General features: G+C 41.7%; 1 protein-coding gene across 3 annotated transcripts in view; it reads left to right on the top strand.

Annotated features, from left to right (window-relative positions):
* Nucleotides 1-3,180: 3,180 nt before the first annotated feature.
* Nucleotides 3,181-22,784, top strand: part of LOC117409248 (annexin A5) — a 31,453-nt gene continuing 11,849 nt past the window's right edge. The window contains exons 1-10 of one of the 3 annotated variants that reach the window (XM_034014966.3): nt 3,181-3,336; nt 3,738-3,793; nt 10,241-10,325; nt 12,135-12,229; nt 12,668-12,781; nt 13,141-13,231; nt 14,729-14,808; nt 14,939-14,989; nt 21,299-21,392; nt 22,679-22,774. In XM_034014966.3, coding sequence (XP_033870857.2) covers nt 3,791-3,793; nt 10,241-10,325; nt 12,135-12,229; nt 12,668-12,781; nt 13,141-13,231; nt 14,729-14,808; nt 14,939-14,989; nt 21,299-21,392; nt 22,679-22,774 — 709 coding nt within the window. In that variant the 5' untranslated portion in view covers nt 3,181-3,336; nt 3,738-3,790. The remainder of the gene's footprint in view (nt 3,337-3,737; nt 3,794-10,240; nt 10,326-12,134; nt 12,230-12,667; nt 12,782-13,140; nt 13,232-14,728; nt 14,809-14,938; nt 14,990-21,298; nt 21,393-22,678; nt 22,775-22,784) is intronic. The other 2 variants (XM_034014964.3, XM_034014965.3) reach the window with 2 other exon arrangements.

Genomic DNA, 22,784 nt, shown 5'->3' with positions numbered 1-22,784 from the left:
CGGCCGGTGGATGGAGGGAGGAAGAAGCTCCGGCTGGTGGAGCATGGGAGCAGCTGGAACCAGAAGAGTGGACATGGGAGCAGCTGGAACCAGAAGAGTGGACATGGGAGCAGCTGGAACCCGAAGAGTGGACGTGGGAGCAGCTGGAACCAGAAGAGTGGACGTGGGAGCAGCTGGCCAAACTGCAGAATGAAGATGAGGACATTGCACCCCTGCTGAGGTGGACGCGAGCAGACCAACGGCCTACATGGGAAGAGGTTGCCCCACACGGAGCACTGGTGAATGCTCTATGGGCTCAATGGGACCGCCTGGAAATGAAGGAAGGTGTGTTATACCGAAAGTGGCAGATGCCAGCAGGACACCGCACCATGTGGCAGTTGGTGGCACCCACTGCCATCCAGTCCTCTATCTTGAGAGTTGCACACGACCTGCCCACAGCTGGCCACTTTGGTGCTACCAAGACGCTGCTCCAGGTGTGTCAATGGTTTTACTGAGTCCGCTGCAGGAGGGATGTGGAGAGCTGGTGCCATTGCTGTGACGCCTGCACAGAGCGCGAACCCCAATGCACCAGTATAATGTCGGTGAGCGCATGGAGAGGGTCGCCATCGACCCCTGCCAACAACGGAGAGTGGCAACCAATTTATATTAATCGTCATGGACTAATTCTCCAAGTGGCCTGAAGCCTATGCCCTATCCAACCAAGAGGCTGTAGCGGTGGTGGAGGTTCTCATGGGACAGTTCTTCTCCTAATTTGGAGTCCCAAGTGAGCTCCATAGCGACCAAGTGCGAAATTTTGAGTCTGAGGTCTTCCGGGAGGTCTGCAAGCTTCTGCAGATACAGAAGATGCACACCACGGCACTGCATCCCCAGAGTGATGGAATGGTGGAGCGATACAACTGCAAGTTCAGCTGTCTTTGTTTGTGGAGCAGTACAAGTGTGACTGGGACACCCACCTCTCTCTCCTGCTCATAGCATATAGGACAGCAGTCCACCAGACCACAGGGTGCACCCCAGCAGCTATCATGTTCGGCAGGGAGCTCAGGACCCCCACGGAGCTGCTTTATGGCTACCACCTGGGGATGAAAACGACAATGAGCCAAATACGTACACCAACTGCAGGACCGCATGGATAAAATCCATCGGTTTGCTGGCCGCCACGTAAGAGGGGAGTCTAACCGGCAGAAGCAGCAGTACAACATACGTGCCTGAGAGACCCATTTTGAACCAGGAAACAACGTGTGGGTCTACTCCCCACGCAGGATCAGGGGCAGGAGCCCAAAGCTCACGAGCACCTGGGAGGGCCCCTGTACAGTGCTGGAAAGGCTCTCAGACGTTGTCTACTGGGTGCAGCTTAAGGGAAGACGACGGAAGGTCATCCTTCATCAGGACTGGCTGGCACCCTATCGTCCTGGAGAGCCTGAAGAGAATGAGACCCAGGTGCCCCTGTCTGAGAGGGAATACCCCCCTGCCTGTCCTTTTCCAGGAGCCTGTCACTGTTCCTCTTTCTCCCAGGGCTACTCTTTCAGCCCCCTGTGACCCCCTCCTGGAGTGTATGCCGAACGCTGCTCTAGGGGAGGAGGCTGAAGAACCAGACATGCTGCTCACAGCAGAGGAGTGGCACCACTCTCCAGTGGGGGAGCCGCAACCGGCGAGGGTTCCTGCTGCCCCATACAGACCGAGGAGGGCCACAAGGGCCCACAAGGACTGCCCATTCTGCTGTCGGCTGGGTCCTCTACTCGCCACATTTGCCCAGGACGATGCTGACAGCCTCAGCTGCCGAGGACATTGGGAGTTGGGGGAAGTCATTGTAAAAATTTAGGTTAGGGGGAGTGTTAGGGCCAGGTGGGTACGGGACTCACAGGGTGGTTTATTTTGGGGACTGTCGCTCTGGTTAGGGTTAGGGGTGCAGTGTAACGTACTATCACCCCCATTGGGGTAAAAGGGGAAACAGGATTAGGGTGGTTCTACATTGACACACACCAATGTGTTGGGGACTGCCTATAGCACGTTATGGGGGTCTTTATTGACAAGTGGGGGTCCCATGGCTGTTTTTAGTGGGTTTAATTTGGGGCTATGATAGGAGGTTGACTCTTGTGTGGGCGGGATAAGGTAATGGTATAAGGGGGCTCTAGGTTAATCAGGGCAGAGCTGAACTAGTTGCAAGCCTTCTGGTATGCCATTAGAATGGGCTGGTACAGTGTAAACAGTTAAAGGAAATAAATACTTCTTTGTACGTGGTCCGGAGTGTCTGGGGGGTGAGCCGATGGGGAATGCCACAGTTTGTGATTAAACTCTATATGTGTGTGTAGGGATATTTTTTTGGCATGGGCTTTTTACCTCAGCCTACCCCAAATAAACTGTGCTTGTTTTTAAACTTGACCTTGCCTCTGTTACTGTTAGTAGTATGAGCGTAATGGTACAGTATGTTCTGAAATTGCTACTTGCGGCTGCTGTCTGGCAGGGCAATCCTTTCATTACATAAATCTAATTTACAACGTCACTCCCCTGATCAATCATAGCTGAACTCTAAGAGAATATGCAGAATGCACCTGTCCTGTTTTCCATTAGGTCAATAGGAAAATCCACCCAAAACAATAAGGGAAAATCATATATTATGTTAGGAACTCCTTTGAGCCGGATACCGCGGCAGACAAAAGTATTGACACCCTACGCTTATTATTTATAGCCTACCATAATTCAAAAGAACAGATTAAGGACAATCATTTAGTAAAGTTTATCTCATTTTTAATAAAACAAAAAGAAGAAAACAAACAATTTCCAGTCATTTAACAAATAATCTGTATATATACCCCCCAAAAAACAAACAAACAAACAAAAAAAATACATACTTCATTTAAAGTATTCGTTCATGACAAAAGTATGGCCCACAGATTTACTATTTTAAAATTTCACAGATCATCTTATGCAAAATCATTTTCTTACATGGAAATAAAATATAATTAGCTGTGCAGGACGGATTCAATTTTAAGCACGCCTATTGTAAAAACAATTACAAGATATTTGGGTTTAAAACGCAATAAAAGCCCTGAAACAGAAATAAGGTTTAGCTGGTGTTGATACAGACATGTAAATAGTAGGCTACTTGATGCATTTGTCATATTAATTAGAGGCTGATGTTCTACCTCGAATACACGTTACAGAAAACAACCCTTCCCACAATCCCTTACTTCTTTTGCACACGGGGTTTGTACACCAGGGTGTGGCAGCACTTGAAATACAGAGAAGTTTACTTTTTTTAACTACTCTGCAGCTAGTAGCTCGAGGTTATCTTGCTCTTAAGGCGTACACAGACCGCTAGCACCAGCGCTATATTTTGTAAGTATATGCAACACCAGTTTACATTTAAATTAATTCAGTCCGCGAGCAGGTAGTTGACGTATCTGGCGTTGGTTTTAGTAATTGTAGAAAAGTGCATGAAGTTTTTTGTATTAGGGCACCTTTCCTGGGTGTAAAATATATATATATATATATATATATATATATATATATATATATATATATATATATATATATATATATATATACAGTATAGTTAACGAGAAAAAAATAATCAGCAAATGTACAGTACACAAATATATTTCTGAATTTCTAAAGTCTGTTTATTTGTATTGTGTTCAAACTGGACAACAATGAAGCGAACGCATTAATATTAATACAAGCTGTTCTGTCAACCGGCTTTACTAGTTTGCAAAGTTAATACAGCCTTCTTTTCTCAGCAGGTGAAGTTTGTCTGTAATCTATTAACTACATCATACTCGCAGCTGAAATAATGGTAAGTGTGACTTGAGCTTTACAGTACCAGAGCAGTATCAGTGCAGTACTGATAATAATAATCTATTTAACCAGTATTGAAAAACATACGAGTCAGAATAGTCATTGTTACGTGTTTCGCTTTGCGTACTCAAGCTGTGTTGTAGTTCACAGGATATTTGTGTACATTTGATTCTAGGGCTGGGACCAAATCAAAACTTTGATAACCCGCTAATCGCACTTAACAAAACTGTATTTAATAGCATTTTCTTTTTATATGAGTAGAAGAAATAAGATACTTCTGCCTAGTTCTGCATACTGTGCGGTTTCTCTCTCCCCTCGGTTTATGTGTCTCATTTACTTTAGCTACATTGAGACATTACCTACAGGGACTAATCCAGTACAGGAAAGCTAGCAAATAACTCACTGACACAACTATGGCCAAAAGTATTGCGTCACCCTATAGAATTGACTAGTTTTGCTTTATAAAGTTGAAACCTGCTGAATAATGTTACCTTAACATTGAGTTACATACCACTTTGTAGTTTTCCATATACTTAATGTAACAATGACAAAAATAAAAAAGTGACATTTTGAAATCTAACGTGAAATACTGTACTGGCTTCTGGTAGACTTTTGCGACATCATTTTGTAGTTTATTTCATTGCGTTATGTCTTAGTCCTACAATTCTAGGTGATGCAGAACTTTTGGCCATTGCTGTAGTGTAGTGTATCTATTGCAGTTCATCTTTTTAACTTATTTGTTTATGTATGTAAGCTTGTGGAACAAAGGAAACACCCTAGTCTAAACTGCACTGGAATTATTCATAATCATGTGAGCTTCAGAGGCAGACTTCATATTTTCCAGATTCTTTGTACTCGTCACTCGCTGTGTTTCTTCACTGAGTGGGATTTGGAGCAGGTCCCAATCAGTCTGGCCCTGTGTTAGATTCAGGAAAGGTGGGGGCGACACATCCGGGCGTATCCAGCAATGACTAATGTTACTGATGAATTCTATTCAAACAAATGCAATACACACGCTACAAAAACGATCCATGCTGATTTGTGATGTTACCGAATGATGAAGTTTGTAAGTAAATAAGGAAGGTAGAGTACAGGCGATAGGCTGTGTTTATTCAGAGATGTTGCACCCTGCCTGTATTTGTTTGCTCTTGCTTGTCTTTGCTAGTGGCTGTTAGTAATCTGGATGAAGTCCCCTTTGTTATTGGATGTTTTTAATCATTTTCATGGCTTGCAAAGTAACTTCTTCGACCTTGATTATTATAAGCTATACCGGATCTTGCAGCATTCCTGACCTTGTGCTGGATTCATGAGGTGAGCAGATATTTGCATAATGGCAGATGACTGTCATGCATAGATACCTGCCAGTTCCGTGAACTGGCTCGGCAGGGATCCTTCAGCCTTGCAGCTTTTTAATATTATTGCAGCAGTTTGTTTATTGAATAGCCTTCACCTGCTGCCTTGTTGACAATGTGTTACTTTGCACACTCTAGGATACGTTTCAAATTACAGGCTAGCAATGATCTCGGGAAAGACCGTCTCTAGAGTGGACTCTCCCTAGCAACCAGGTGGGGCTAATCATTCGAAATGGCATTAGGGCATTGTGTGTGTTTGACAAACATTATAACATTTAGTCATTAAATAGTTCACTGGCATCAAAGTGAATAAGGGCCATTTATCATACAAGGACCCCAAACTGGCTTCTGTGCATGATACCTTGAATAATATTTTAAGGTTTTTAGATTGCCAAAACACTTTTAACCTCCAAAAATATTATCTTTAAACACAATTTGAACTAAAGGCTCCGAACCCAGGAAAAAGAGGTTAAAGATTTTGATTTTGAATAAAAACGAGTTGGAGTGCATGTGGCCTCTGCTGTCTGAAGGAAGTCATACATTTATCCCAATGTGGAGATTTAGAGCTGAAGGACCTCAAGTCTCAGTAAGCTCATAACAGTACTTGTTTAAGATAATGTGGTACGTATCTTAAACAAACATCTGGAAGTCTTGGTTGCATATACAGTACGATTCTTGGTTGTTTAGAAGAAGGAATCCAGCAGCATGTGGTGTTCTATCTCTTTGTAGAATTGGCCTTACTCCTGTGTGGCGTTTTATATAAATAGTTATGGGTATTCTGAGTCACAGTGACTAGACTGAAAAGCCCCAGCTGTGTCCACGTTTCCTGCTTCAAACCTAACCCAAGTATTTGTGCTATTGCGATACAACCAGAAATATTACCCTTTCTCTTGTTTAGATGATTATTTCATATTATCCGGAAATACTTAAGAGAACTGCGTATCTCTTTTTGATAAGTTTAGGGCTGTCATGCGATTAAAATTTATCAGTTAATTAATGGGCATTGGTTGATTAATCTATAGATTAATCTGTGCACATTTTTAATAAATGTAACGATCGTATAGCAGCTGTCCTGCATAGTAATACTTAAATCAATAGAATCTAAAAAAATGGCAATTTGGTCTTTAACTAACTCTTTTTATTTTAGTAAATGTAACACATCCTTTCCATCCTATTACCCTAATAAAACAGATTTAGGGACCTGATAACTCAGTCACACAAGCCCCAAGGGCCAGAGCAGCACAGTTGTATACATACTGGGGTAACGCCTAAACAACTAAATTATTATCGATGCACAAACACGGAAACGAACAACTCTCCGAGGTTTATAACTAAATCAACAGTTTATTATGTTGGTCAGGATAAATGTGCCACGCTGGACTTTACCACAACTTTCACCACAGCTGGTTACAATGCACACGAGTAACTTTGCAGACATGTTTGGCCATCATTTAAATCAACGTAGATAAACATTCTACTTCCAAATACATATATACATCCGTAGCAGACTATTGTTTCACGTTCCACCGGTATGTAGGTCATAGTGAGATAATGGTGTTGATACTGTGGCTCAAATGTTGTATTAACCGCACAGGGGATGCTCCTTGCATTTTGTCCTGCTTGTATGAATAAGTATTGTATTTTACCAAACTGCTGGTCCAGATCTACTTTTATTGAGGTTCTGCAAAAGGTGGTGTTTATTATGCAAACTGTATTTCATTACAGTGGTAAATAAAATCAATAAAACAGCTGTCTATTTTCATTATCCTGTGTCCTAAGATTTGATCCATGTATTATAATTATCGGTCCTTTGAATAGACAGTGCTTAAGCATAGATCTGCTTTGTACGGTAGTTCTTCTGAAACTGTTTATTCCCATACAATTACTTGCACAATGAAGGCAAGGCGCCCCTCCCAGAGAGAGATGTTCAGACTGTTTATAGTCTTTAGAGTGTCTGGACGAAGGAAGCAATGCAGTTTATACAGCTGCATCTGTAATGTGTATTCCGATTGTTTCTGGTAGTCATGGTGTTTAAAAGAAGGAATTGAACACCATTTGGAGTTTTTTTTATTTTTTATATTAGGCCAGGCCAACGCTTTCCCAGTATCTTATGACTGTAAAGTTTGAACCCAGATTCAGTTGAAACAAACACTGACGAAGAGTATCGCTGTGCTCGCTTGCTTGGGTCCTAGCCTCGGTGTCGACCTCAAGCAAAGCATTCTGCCCTAGCTCAGTAATTATTCCAGCCAAAGGAATTAGCATTATTGGGCTGTTATTTACTTTATATAAACACTGTTGGTTTACACTTTATTTTTTCTTTTGTGATTCATTGCAAGGCCCTGTTGTCCCCTTGTGTGTGTACGACAGGAAGTCTTATTACTTTGAGTAATATTGCAGAGTGTGGTTTATTTAAAATGTATTGCATTACTGTCAGTTTTGTTGCATTGCCATTGCGGACTGCAGCTGAAGCTTATTGTACTTCTCATCAGGGCATACAATGCGTTTTGTTCCACACTGATAAAACGGTTCAGATAAACTATTGGAACGCTCACAGACGCTATCTGTGGGCAGCAGTGTGGAGTAGTGGTTAGGGCTCTGGACTCTTGACCGTGGGTTCAATCCCAGGTGGGGGATGCTGCTGCTGGACCCTTGAGCAAGGTACTTTACCTAGATTGCTCCAGTAAAAACCCAACTGTATAAATGGGTAATTGTATGTAAAAATAATGTGTAAAAAATAATGTAATTGTATGTAAAAATAATGTGGTATCTTGTAACAATTGTAAGTCGCCCTACGGCGACTAAGGGCGTCTGCTGAGAAATAAATAATAATAATATCTGGCCTACTTGGTTGCTATAGTAACTGCACTGCAGAATAACAGGAGTTTCTCTAGTTGCATGAGTGTTCAGCAAGCAAGGTTAGATTTAATTCTGAAATATTCATGATGTGGGCTGCAGTTACCATAATATTAAATGAAAACGAGGCTCTGAGCTGGCCACAATACGGAGCGGAGAAAGCTGAGAAGGGGGCCTGAGAGGGGAATCGCTGGAAAGTTTCGCCAGTCTGGAACATACAGCAGTGTGAGAAGGCAAGAAGATCCTTTACACACTGAAGGCTTGTATTTGATAACGAGGAAACTGTTCTAGATTACAGGACAGAAAACATAAGGGTGTATGTAGAAGTCTTATTGATGTAGTAGTAATATCGTTTGTTATATCAAAAAGATTAAAAAAAAAAAAAAAATCCATTTAACAAAGCGTTTGGCGTCTGCAGGTATGGGTGATGCTGAAAGCTGTTGTACACATCTTCAATGAAACTGATCCAGCAGCACTCCTTCTATTTTATCTTGGAATGTGCTTTCCTGAATTTGATTAAACTTAGGAAGGGTGGTCTTTTTACAATAAGATATTCCAAATGCTCTAATAGACTATGGGGTGCATTGTAATGTTATAACATTGTTATACATACTGAATTATTTGTGATCCGTGTTGGAGTAGGGATACATCTTTCAGTGGGGATTGGGTAGCCAGTAACTTCCTGAGGAAATGCACCAATCATCCTTCCTTCTGCATGGTTTAGATGGGTTATTTCTCTCTTTTTTTTTTTTTTTTTTTAACCCACACAATCCTTGGTGGTTTCGCAAGAAAGGCCCGCAGCATTTCCCAATAAGACACGACTCCGCAAATTAAAAGACTGACACTATAGCCACACCTTTTGTCTGTCTTGGATTTCAGTGGTTGTTCAGTTTCTTTTTAAAATACATTTGAGAGTGACTCAAGTATCACAAGGAGGAAACTGACCATTAGATCCAACCTGTCGCCTCATTGCAAAAAAAAAAAAAAAAAAGTTGAATTGCATCTCTGGCAACTTGATCTGTCGTGCCTGGGATAGAAAGGGGAAGTGGAAAAGCCTGCCCATTATTATCACGTGCAAAGTTCATCCAGTAGACTAGGCTGCAATGATACCCTTCTCATGTTTATCATGGCTTTTCGTTTCCATAACAAACGTCTCGGTCTGCAGTACGTGAACATTAGTATATACATGGTATAAGGGCATATACAGTGTAAATATAAACTCAATAGAATGAATGGTAGCAGTGTTAGGGTTGCTCAGGGCGGTAACCCAGTTAATAGCCCTTTTGTGCTCTGCACAGAGGAAGAACCAGGTTAGCTTTTTATTGTAGGATACAGACCAACTCAATGCTTGAATAAGCTTAATTAGGCTTACTGTTTGTTTTTGCTTCCTCTACCTTGTTTGTTTTAGCTCAGCGTATCCTTGTTTGAATAGTGGCTCTTTTTTGAGTATTTTGTAAAAAGTCGTGATTAACACCTGTGAGATAAGATATGTTGCCATTGATTCATACAGTTGAAACAAAGGAGTTAGTTGTGATCCAATATTAATCTATTACTTATAAAAAGAACATCACTACAGTAGCTTCTTGCCCCAGAATTTGTCACAATTACTAGGGAAAGCTTCTAATTTATAAGAGTATTTAGTTTATTTGTCTTTTTTTTTTTGGGGGGGGGGGGGGGGGGGGGCTGAGGCTGTCCTCTTTTATAAATCAGACTTTTGCATTTCAGAAAATGGGAGTGGTATTTGCAGAGGAGGGCTATTGGAACCACACTGAAGCTTTTTAAAGCTAGAAATTCTGTATAAGTAATGTTTAGTGAAAGGTTAGTCCCACATATTGCTCACAGGGCACCAGTGCACTAGAATAGTAGATAGTCCAAGAATGAACTGTGTTCCCACCCACACTGTGAAGTCCTGTTTTTTAATAAAGTTGGTTTTAGTCCTGTTTCTGTTTTGAGCCTTCAACCGACTCAGTCATTCCTCTGTGGCAGGCTGGGTTCACTGTGCTTTGTTTGTTTGTTTGTTTGTTTGTTTATCCAGACTGTACTGTGACATGTTCTCACAGTGTAACAGGTTCTGGATCCCAAATAAACGGAAATGTCAGAGGTACAGTGTGTGTCATATAGTACATCTTCATCTCATACCTGCATTTTACTGCAGGGTTACCCTCTGCATAGTTGGAGTTAAACTGAAGAAAAAGAAGATAAAATATGTGATTTTGTTTTTAATTCTCTTCTTGGATTAGGCTCCAAAGGGCACAGTGAAGCCGTACCCCCAGTTTAATGCCACTGAAGATGCAAACGCCCTTCGTGCAGCAATGAAAGGACTGGGTAAGTAGGGGTTTAATCCATTAACACGTTTCTCCAGAAGAACAGCAAATGGGCAAAAGTGAAAGGAAACTTTTACATAAATCTTAATTTAACTTCAATCTGTGATCTCTGTTTTCCTTTTTCTTCCTGTCTCATTACCCAGTGTTAGAAATTGCCCTTCATTTAAACAGCATTTGGTGCAAGCTCATTATAATCTAACCAAAGAAACAAACCAGAACTTTTACAGAAACAAGTTAGAAGAAAGGGTTCCGCTGTAAAAAGATCCAGTGTCTACAAAGGTCCATTAAGGGATCTGCTGTAAAAAGATCCCGTGTCTACAAAGGTCCATTAAGGGATCTGCTGTAAAAAGATCCCGTGTCTACAAAGGTCCATTAAGGGATCTGCTGTAAAAAGATCCATTGTCTACAAAGGTCAATTTTTACAAAATGAAAGTTTAAAAACATTTGCAGCTCCTCATTCCCTCACGCAGCAGCTCTCTGGACATCTGTGTGGGAGCAGCTCGATTCAGTGAAACACGGTGGGATGGTGGCCAGGGCAAATCAGCCCCACTTGTCATGTTTTTCCAAACAATTCAAAGAGACCTTGGAATAACTCACACAAGACTCTTATTCAGTAGGTTTGGTTTCAGTTCATCTACTAGAAATGCTGGCGATCAGATCTGAATTGATGCAGATGTAGTCGGGACAGTATTGAGGTGGACGTGTTCCTCTGACTTCAGTCTGCACTCTTCTAAGCAGGATGTGTTCAAATTGAGGGGCTCATTACAACTGTAGACTGTTTTATTAATCCACTGCTGTTCTTTACAAGTTATTACTCTATTAGCAATTCATATTTCTTTGACAGTGCAGATAATCATGTGTGGCTGCTCTGCATTATATAGAATAAAGGATGTTTAGTTTTTTTTTTTTATTAAATAAATTCAAAGAAACCGTTAAGGCTAGTTATGCTACAAAATCTTACAAGAGCTGTACTTTAAGGGTATTCTACTTTTACATTCAAATATTTTTTGAGCTATGGTCACTTATATTTTTGGGTCAACGCCCATGTAATTGACATTCATTTTTTAACCTGGGGGCGTCTCTTGGCACTTGCTCTGGAACAGGGAGGTCCTACGTTTGCCTTGTTTAATTCTAACCGTCATCATGATGGTGTTTTGTAGTGCTGGCTGTGGGAGGCAAGGTGTAATTAACCAGCTAGAGGAACCTGTACTTTGTCAAGGAAACGCTTGGGAACCGCCCATTAAAACTGCCTACAAGCTTTCCCACAATTGGAAACTGTAATTGTGCTCTTGTGGAGTGGAATAGGTACAGCCAGTTGTGTATCAAAGACTCTGCATGGGAATATGTTTCTCTTTATCCATCATGGTAACGCAGGTGATATGTCAGGACTAACTTCAGGAAAACGTTTAGTCACACACTGGCAAGTATTGCACTTGCATCAAAAGAAAATCTCCAAAAACCATGCAGTCTTGCAACAACTAAATAACTTATTACCAACAGCATCTGTTGCCAAGTGATATTTTCATTTCAATAGTTGACCCCTAACCATTTTCCCACAATATTTAGACAACATATTTGCTTGCTTCTGTTCAAAAACAACAAATCTCTTTTGGACATCACTACATTATCGTCATCAATAACCAAATTCGGCTCTCCTTCGTCACCTGTGCGGCGTGACCTACAGATGCTGTTTGATTAAATTGCTACTGTTAGCATTGCATATGTCTGATGGAGGTTGTTGTTATTGTTATGAAAAAGACATGACTATTGGATTTATTCTTACATTTGATTTGTTTTTGTTGGTATGCAGGCACGGATGAAGACGCCATCCTAACACTCCTGACTGCCAGGGCCAACGATCAGCGACAGAAAATAACAGCACAATACAAGTCCTTGTTTGGAAAGGTAAAAATAGGTTTTGGCCAGGAAGTGCGCAGAAACCAAAAGGAATGAGTTCACTTTCGGCAGGGAGTTTGCATCGTGTGTTCCTCTGGGGGTTTCACACAGATACAAAGACTCGTACTGGAGTCTGGATGAAGGGCTAGGAGGCCTACTTTCTTTCTTTTTTTTTTTTTTTTTTAAATGACACCTGATTGCTAATTGTACATGTCGTGTTTTTTATTTTTTTTTAGTGCTGTACACAGTGCCCGATTAGGTATTTACCCCAGTAGTAGTAGTTGTGGTGGTGAGATGACTTCCCTCCCTTGCCAGTGGAAGCACGGAGGCAATGTAGCATTTCCTTTGTGCCAGATGCTTGGATTTAACAGAAACACAATTTTAGTTTCTGCTCGGTAATGCAATTGATGCAATTGCACTAATGAACTTTTGCTTTGTCTGCCTTAGGATCTGGTTGATGATTTGAAGTCTGAACTTGGTGGGAAGTTTGAAAGGGTGATCATTGGTTTAATGGTGCCTCCAGTCCTGTATGATGTCCAGGAACTGAGGCATGCACTAAAGGTGAACCTTTCATTTCCTTTCATTTACTGTGCCTCCTGTTCGGTGATTAACTGGGCCGAGTGTGCTGTTTTGAGGACAAGGCTTCACTTTCTTTTTGTTGCCAGCTATCATTGTTGGACTGCCTAACGTTACCTTGGGTAAGGTAGTTTGAGAGGACCCGACCACACCCAGTACCAGGAGGAAGTTTACAAAGCGGTTTAGTCAATGAGAATAATGAAGCACACCAGTAGGGGAAAATTGTATGTGATACAAATAGATTTGCCAGAAATGCCAACAAAGTCTACAGTACATAGTGTAATTACAGAAAGTTTAAAAATGAGAGCAAGTGCGATGTGTTCTCATCATCTTTCGATCCACAGGGGGCTGGAACCGATGAAAAGGTTTTGATAGAAATCTTGGCCTCCAGGACTTCCAGCCAGATTAAAGAAGTGATCGCGGCTTACAAACAAGGTAGGAGATGCATTTGAGTTTAAGACAACATGAAACTTGTGGCCGTGGGGCATCTTGATGATTTGGAATCTGGTTTTGTAAGCGCCAGTCAGGACATCATTTGCTGTGCACTTGTTTTTACTATAAACTGTGCAGTTGTACACAAAACCAGACACATGCAGGTGCGTACTAACGCACAGCACCTCACCCTCTTTGTTACCATTGAATGTGAAGGAAGTGTGTTTTTTAAAAGAAATGGCAGGCAACTTCTGGTACTGTAAAGACAAAAATGTCCATAAATTGCATCATGTTGTAACAAAATATGAGACCTTAACATCACAGCCCCATCATTTATCATGCATATGTTCCCTTTTAATTTGAGTTCTGTAACCTGTTTTCAATTCATTTTTATTTCTATAACGCTTTTCATACCACTGTATCAAAGCTCTTTTCACGTCTGTTAAAACAGAAAGAATTCTCAAGAAATAGTGAGAATTACAAAATAACCATCCATAATTATAATGACAATATCAATACATAACACAATAAATATATAAATAAAAAACGGTTGAGGAAAACAGGAAATTAATAAATGATAGATAAAACATGTTATAAAAACAAGCCAGTAAATAGATAAAATATTGGTACATTAAGTTGTAAAACATCTTCAGTACTTAAATCAAGCTTTGATAACAATTCTTCATTTACTCCCAAGAGTAACATGAACAGACGCCCCCCCTATCTGCTGTTGTGTCCTATTCCTTCCAGCGTAATACATTTTTACTACCTTTCAATACCACCTGTCCATTGACAGAAATCCTGAAATGACATAAAGATTGCCATTTGTGTCATTCACATGTAGGCGTTTCATTTAAATACTGAATAGTTATTCCAACATTTTTACGTAAATTGCACCCATTCCACTTCTTTGGGATAAGAGTTGGGTTGAATCGGACGGAGACCGCGAGTTTCACACTGTCGGAGGGCACGTTTTGATAGTCAGGGCCACTCGGTTGAAATGTCAGTGAGTGAAGTTCTTCCAGTTTGTATGCAAAACCCTTTCGTTTTGGGCCCCCTCATGACTAGTTTGCCTAGGTGTTGATTCAGCCCTGCAGGTGTGCATGATTTGCTTGTCGTGCAAAGAATGCTGTTGAATTATGTAACTTCTGTATCTGTAACCATAAAACTGTGATCTGATGTGAGAATGACTTTGGATGAACAGAATATAATGACACGTCAATACACGTTACTGTTATTTTAATAGTAGCTAAAATAGCTTGAATAACACTCATGTTGCTAAATTCCTTCAAAGATGTATCTGCTAACCAAGGTTTGAAAACAATGTTCTTGCATCTTATTATCACTGGTTAGGATCTTTTTGACAATATAGCTTTAAGACCACACAGCATGTATTAAAAAGATGCAGTAATACTGTTAAATACAGCTAATAAGTGTCAACTTAAATATCCTCAAAAACAACTTCTTTATCCCCTGAGTTGTTGCACTTTGGTGTTGCAGAGTACGATGCGGACCTAGAAGAAGCTGTTGCTGGGGACACTGGTGGGCATTTTCAGAGAATGTTGGTGGTCCTGCTGCAGGTGAGACTTTTTTTGTGCTGTTTCAGCCATTCACACCTAAAAAAGCCCCATGTTTTTATCTGAAGTTGAGAGATGAGCTTCTACATAACTGCACTGGCTCACCGTCTGTGTCTCCATTGCTTTCTTGTAGGCAAGCAGACAGAAAGGTGTCGATGAAAGCTGCATTCAGCAGGATGCCCAGGTAAGCAATGTCAAACACACGATGCTGCTTTACAGCATTCCTAGGCTTTGGGGGGGATCCTTTTATTCTGTTTCCCTGTAAGATTATACAGGAATGAGTGCAATGCAATGCTGTCTGCCAACTCGATAGCTTTAAAAAAATAACTTGAGAAATGCCAGCATTTTAATGAAGTTGATGCCAGTGTCGCTAGCTGGTCACACAATGAAGATAAAATGACATCGAACAGTTTCCTGCAAATGAAAGTTACCCGTACACCTTCAAGCTCCCCAGAATGGCAATGGAAGTGCTTCTCAGCCTGTGTCCTTGTCTGACTAATGCTGTGGCTGTAAACTAGTAATCGCTAAATTTATGTAGAACAGGATACTCGTGCCAGCCGTCATTCGAAGAACCTTCAAGACCAATGCCCAGGGGCATTCTGGGATCAAACGCATGCTTACGATTGTAAGTCGCCCTGGATAAGGGCGTCTGCTAAGAAATAAATAATAATAATAATAATAATATTTCTCAACAGTAGTCCCTTTTTGAGGGCACTGTATCCTGCACCGTATTTCTTAAGCTCGTTCTCGGCTCCCTTTTGTGGTCACATGTGAAAGGGCAGTTATTTAAGTGTACTTGCTGTATCTTAATTTTCAGTTTTTGTAGGTGAAACTATATTTTAAATAACTGTTTTAAATAATTGAATCGTGGTTCATACAGCGCAGTACAATATAATTCTAAGACTTAACTGTAGAGTTCAGTGGAGTGATTTGTAGAGAAGCAGCCTGTTGGATGCCATTCACTAATTCACCATTTCCCACAGTGGGGGTCGTGACCCAAATATGGGTCGCCAAACAGTCTACAAAATATGACGTTCAGTGCACACTGTTAAGATTTTGTTTCACTATACTACTTATTGTGATTTATATTCAAAATAAATATTATTCGCATACAAATCATTGGCAGTAATTATGTAAACAATGTATTTTTTTTATCTTTTGCTTAAATATGAACCGGAAAATTAAGCATAATTTGCAGTTACTTGTGATTTTTGAAAAGTCAGTTGTTAAAGTGGATGCAAAACGAAAAATGTCTAATCCTACTTGCAGCTCAAAGAAACAAATTCTTCTATTAACTTCTTCCATTGGAAACGAGGATGATCCGTGTACTTGGTGTGTCGTTTGTTGTGTAGTATTGGCTCATGAAGGCTGTCCAAATTGAAGTGGCATCTTGAGACACCGCATCCAGATTGCGTTGGGAAACGACACAAGTTTTTCCAGAAGAAAGCTGATCGATCAGCTAAACAGCAAGACGTTCTTAAAGCGGTCACTGTTTCAGAGAAGGCGATGAATGTGTATTACCTGGTTGCAATGCATATTGCAAAAAACTAAAAACTCCACACAATTGGTGCTGAACTAATATTACGAACAGCAATCGACATGTGCAATCGACATGTGCATTGAAATCCCGGGCGCCAGTGCTGCAGGAAAGTGAAGTAATTCCACTGCTTTCTACACAAGCTCTGGCCTGTAACAAAATGTCTGAACTTCAGCAGTTACGGTTGTGAACTACATTGAGACCGGTGCTTTAAATGCATGTTGCTTTTAGGCTTTGTGCTGTGAATTAGGAGCCGTTCATGAATAGCTATTAATGCACACTGAAATACACTGGCTTTACCGTGGGAAGATGCTGCAGCATCTATTTGCGCTTCGAGAAGAGGTGCGTGCCTTCCTTACTTAAAGCATCCCCTTCTGTTTTATTGATGATAAGAATTGGCTTGTTTAGCTGGAATACCTTGCAGATTTATTCACCTACCTAAATGAATTACATTTAGCAATGCAGGGAAAAGGTGTTAATATTTTTGAGCAGCACTGCAAAATTGAGACATTCAAAGTAAAGCTGTAACAGACAGAAACGTATGACAAAATGCTGTTATGAAATTTTCCCACCTCTCTGAATTTATTGAAAAGAACAAGGAGTTTGATGTCTCCATTACCAAACAGTCAATTTACCAACATTTAAAAAGCCCTTTACAATAAGTTTCAGGACTACTTTCCTAGAAACCCACGTGAGGAGTATGGCTGGGTTGCTGATCCTTTTTGGATGTAGCAACTCTCTTTGCCACACCAACGGGGCTGTCCTTACAAAGGTAACACGGAATTCTCCTGTCTAGACACTGCACTCTGATTGACTATCATATTATTGTTAATAAAACCATGAATAATTCTCTCCCAACACCGAAACCCTAACCTTAAGTATCCTATACTGCAGCCATTACACATCTAAAGGAGGTCATGTTCGGCAGTGAATTAGTGTTTTTTTTACTTTAAAAAAAACAAAAAAAACAAACAAAGTGCTGACTTCCTCAGTTGTCCTGACAGGAACATTTCGTGGTACCTTTGTAAGCATTGCACCAACTGGAGTCGCAGCTCACTGAGCTGTCATGTGAGTGCTCAATAAAAGGTACATTTAACAATTTCCCTCTTAAGAAGTTGTGGCTCCTTGCTGTAGGCAGATACCCAGAACTCGCTGGTAAGGGAATTTCAATTTTACTGTCATTCACCACCACCACCTATCTGTGTGAAGCAGTGTTTTCAGATGTGACTATTAAAAACAAAATACAGGAACAGGCTGCATGTAGGCGATGTGTAGTGTAGCAAGAGTCAGGAGTGACTGACTGGCCTGATCTTTGACAGGTTGTCGGTATGTTTACAATGCTTGATGTTGAATTGAAAATGAAAACTGGTATTCAGTATGTTGCAACACAATATTAAATTGATGTGTTAATTTAATACTGTTTTGTACTAAATAATGAATTTGATAAAAGCAAACATTTTAGCTACCTGTAGAACTGTCAAAGTCTGAATGCTTATAGTGTAGTTACAAATAAACAAAATTTTGATTGGTTAAGCATTTCAGTTAAAATACCGAATAGTTAATCATTTTGGGTCGTGGGTTCATTGTTCCTGTGTTCATTTGGGTCGCAAATCAAAAAAGTTTGAAACGCTGCTCCTAAATCACTATTTTCAATATTTAATATAGCTGTATTGTGTTTTTAAAAAACAGACTACCATCATATCCTGAAAATCCTGTTCAGCTATATTACTCGCTGCTTTTGGAATGGATCCAACTGTTTTTAGTGGCACCAAGTTTCTCTTCTCCATTTGTTTGGGCGTTCTGCTTTTCTAGTTCCAGAAGAGACTGGTACTATAATTGAAAGACATGTGTCCACACCCATGCATGCAGCTTTTTGTTAGCTGCACAAGACTGCCACCTGCTGGGTTTAGATGGGAATTATTTTTCCTGTCTGTAGTCCAGTTGGATGCAGACTCTGTCTTTGGGGATGTGTGTATTCAGATCTGAACAGAGGATTCATCATCTGATGTTACGCAGTCAGTATATGCTCGGATCCTAATCTGAAACGTGACTCCCTCATAATGGGGATCATTGAGGAATTCTTATTTGAATGCTCTCGTCACCATGTAGTTAAATGGTAAAATCAGATGCTTTGGCAATATGTCTTGAATTTCAAATTGTAAATTATTATTATTATTATTATTATTATTATTATTATTATTATTATTATTATTATTATTATTATTTATTTCTTAGCAGACGCCCTTATCCAGGGAGACTTACAGTCGTAAACAAAAATACATTTCAAGAATCACAGTACAAGTAATAATACAATTAAGAGCAAGATAAATACAATGACTTTGGTTCTAGCAAGTACAAGTATGACAAAATACGATTCAATACCGGAGCAGATAAGTGTCAGTGAGTTACATCAGGATATAATTAAATACAAAATATTACAGATTAAATAACACTTGACATTACAGTACTCTAAAGTACAGGATTAAATACAGTAAAATAGGGGGCAGATAAGAGCAAGTAAAGCGCATTTAAGGAAGGGTGATAGTGTCCAGGGGGAAAAAAAGAGGAGTTCTACAGGTGTTGTCTGAAGAGGTGAGTCTTGAGGAGGCGCCGGAAGGTGGTCAGGGACTGGGCAGTCCTGACATCTGTAGGAAGTTCATTCCACCACTGCGGGGCAAGGGTGGAGAAGGAGCGGGCTCTGGAGGCAGGGGAGCGTAGAGGAGGTAGAGCCAGTCTTCTAGTGCAGGCGGAGCGGAGAGGTCGAGTGGGGGTGTAGGGAGAGATTAAGGTCAGGAGGTAGCTGGGTGCAGTCTGGTCAAGGCATCTGTAGGCTAATACAAGAGTCTTGAACTGGATGCGAGCGGTGATTGGGAGCCAGTGGAGTGAGCGGAGCAGTGGAGTTGCGTGGGAGAAGCGAGGCAGAGAGAACACCAGGCGAGCAGCGGAGTTCTGGATGAGCTGGAGCGGACGGGTGGTGGACGCAGGGAGGCCAGCCAGGAGGGAGTTACAGTAGTCTAGGCGGGAGAGTACCAGGGTCTGGACCAGGAGCTGGGTGGCGTAGTTGGTGAGGAAGGGTCGGATTCTTCGTATGTTGCTCAGGAAGATTCGACAAGTGCGTGCCAGAGTGGAGATGTGCTGGGAATAAGAGAGGCAGGGGTCCAGGGTGACTCCGAGGTTCTTAGCGGAGGAAGAGGGAGAGAGTGTGGTAGATTACTGAGGAACAAAGATAGAGAGATCAGAGGAGGGGGAGGAGGAGGGAAAGAAAAGGAGGTCAGATTTAGAGAGGTTGAGTTTTAGGTGATGCGAGTGCATCCAGGAGGAGGTAGCAGACAGACAGGTAGAGATACGGGAGGGGATGGTGGAGTCAGAGGTGGGGAAGGAGAGGAAAATCTGAGCATCATCAGCATAGAAATGGTATGAGAAACCATAGGATGTGATGAGGGTGCCCAGGGAGCGGGTGTAGAGAGAGAACAGGAGAGGACCCAAGACTGACCCTTGGGGGACTCCTGTTGAGAGAGGGCGAGGTGTGGAGTTTGTTCCACGCCAGGTTACCTGGTAAGTGCGGTTGGAGAGGTAGGAGAACCAGGCCAGAGCAGTGCCAGAGATTCCCAGGTCAGCGAGAGAGGATAGTAGAATAGAGTGATCGACAGTGTCAAAGGCAGCAGAGAGGTCGAGGAGAATTAGGACAGAGGAGAGAGAGGCAGCTCGGGCAGAGTTTAGTGAGTTGGTGACAGACAGGAGGGCGGTTTCAGTGGAGTGAGCAGAGCGGAAGCCAGATTGGAGAGGGTCGAACAGAGAGTGGTTGGACAGGAAAGCAGAGAGCTGGCGGTGTACAGTCCGCTCGAGGGTTTTGGAGAGGAAGGGTAGGAGGGAGACAGGACGGTAGCTCTGGAGGGAGGTGGGGTCGAGGGTAGGTTTTTTGAGGAGGGGAGTGATAGAGGCTTGTTTTGAAGGCAGAGGGAAAGAGACCAGAGAGGAGAGAGGTGTTGAGAAGGGAGGAGATGAAGGGAAGTAGAGCAGGAGCAGCAGCTTGAAAGAGGTGAGTGGGGAGGGGGTCCAGGGAACACGTGGTGGGTTTGTGACCCTGGAGCAGGGAGGAGAGGTCAGAGTCTGAGAGGGGAGAAAAGGTGGAGAAGGAGGGTGAGTTAGTAGGGGATGCAGTGGGTGTAGGGGTTGGAGCAGGAGGGGGTGCGGGGGAGGGAGAGGTGTTAAAGAGTTTGCGGATATCTGAGATTTTAGAAAAGAAAGAGGCAAAGTCATCAGAGGAGATAGAGGAGGGGGGGAGGGTTTAGGGAGGAAAAGGTAGAGAATTGTTTACATGGCTTGTTAGTGGAGACTTAGATTACAGATTGGAAATAAGTACATTTAGCAGAGGAGAGAGTAGAGGAGGAGAAGGAGGAGAGGAGAGTGCAGTAGAGGTCTAGGGCAGCAGGGAGTTTGTTGTAATTTTTTTATAGAGAATACTTAACCATTGAAACTGCCTTTGCTTACACAGAGATTTCACCCTTCAGAATCTTAATCTGCCTTCCAGAGACTATGAGGTTGTGTTGCAGCTTTCCGTTCAAACACGTGTGGTGTCCAAGCTCACTATTACAATCCCCAAACACATTGGATTTGATTTCTCCATGTGGTTCCTTCTTCAGGTACACATGTAGTCCTGTAGAGTTGTGACTATTGTAGTATCTGTTCCAGACAAATTGGATTAAATGGGAGTTTGGTGTTTAAAGGAGTAATTTAATATGTATTCAGAATTCCAGTGCCCACTCCAACTGCACACCACCTTTTTGAAGTCCTCACTCTGTTTAATAAATGACTCGCTCTCGCTCTCTCTGATCGGTTGTTCTTTTTATAGTCAGCAGGTTGTTTGCATCTCTCTCTCTCTCTCGTCCACGACTGACATCATAAATGGTGGTTTACGAGATTTGCTAACAAACTTACTATGTATCTGTGCACCAGGACCTCTTTGCTGCTGGGGAACAAAAATGGGGCACTGATGAAGAAAAATTCATCACTATCCTGGGGAACCGAAGTGCTGAACACCTAAGAAGAGGTGAGTTACGCCATTCTTTAAACGACAGTGCCCGTCCATGCAGGCTCTACCGTGTGGTAGTTCACCAATTGTCTTTGTTTAGTATTTGCTGTTCAATAGATGAGAGCCGAGCTCACATTATGGCAAGCCTGCTAGAGCTGGAAGCTGCTTGGCTGATGGTACTGAATCGTTTTCTATTACATATTTTTAACCGCAAAATGAGACTGGGAATGGAAGTAATGTGAAGATCAAGGTTTTGCCTGTGAGGATCTGTTATCCAGACTGTCTGTGTGGAAGCTTGGGTTTTCTTTTCTTAGATTGATTTTTCTTAGGAGGGTGTGTGGTTTTTATTTTTACAGAAGGAAACCCACCAGAAAGGTTACAGACTGCAGTATTCGGATCCTCATTTGTGAAAGGTTACAGACTGCAGTATTCGGATCCTCATTTGTGAAAGCTTACAGACTGCAGTATTCGGATCCTCATTTGTGAAAGCTTACAGACTGCAGTATTCGGATCCTCATTTGTGAAAGCTTACAGACTGCAGTATTCAGATCCTCATTCGTGAAAGCTTACAGACTGCAGTATTCAGATCCTCATTCGTGAAAGCTTACAGACTGCAGTATTCAGATCCTCATTTGTGAAAGCTTACAGACTGCAGTATTCAGATCCTCATTCGTGAAAGGTTACAGACTGCAGTATTCAGATCCTCATTCGTGAAAGGTTACAGACTGCAGTATTCAGATCCTCATTTGTGAAAGGTTACAGACTGCAGTATTCGGATCCTCATTTGTTTTAACCCATTGCAGTATGCCCAGGTATTTGCATTATGATAACATACTGCAGCTGTGAAGAAGCAGAGTCCTCCTTTTATTTATTTTTTCTTAAATTTAGTAGTCGCCAATTATTTTTTATTTTCTCCCAATTTAAAATATCCACTTTTATTATTTAAGTTCGGCTCACTGCTACCACCCCTGCACTGACTCGAAAGTGGCGAAGACAAACACGCTGTCCTCCAAAGTGTGTGCCGTCAGCCGACCGCTTCTTTACACACTGCAGACTCACCACCTCGGAGCTACAGCGTTGGAGGACAATGCAGCTCCAGGCAGTTACAGGAAAGCCCGCAGGCGCCCAGCCAGACTACAGGGGTCACTGGTGTGCGGTGAGCTGAAGACACCCTGTCTGACCTAACGACTCCCCCCTCCTTTCTAGCTTGCAGACATACTTTTAGTAACAAATATAGCATTTTGGTGAGAGAATGACCGAATGAATTTGTTTATTCATATCTGTGTTTAATCCTTCTTTTCCAGTTTTTGATGAGTACATGAAAATATCTGGGTATGAGATTGAAGAAAGCATTGAAAAAGAAACTTCTGGGAGCACAAAGGATCTGTTTTTGGCTGTTGGTAAGATTAG

The sequence above is a fragment of the Acipenser ruthenus genome, chromosome 2, assembly GCF_902713425.1.
Source record: "Acipenser ruthenus chromosome 2, fAciRut3.2 maternal haplotype, whole genome shotgun sequence".
Classification (NCBI taxonomy): domain Eukaryota; kingdom Metazoa; phylum Chordata; class Actinopteri; order Acipenseriformes; family Acipenseridae; genus Acipenser; species Acipenser ruthenus.
This window is presented reverse-complemented; position numbering and strand designations above follow the sequence as displayed.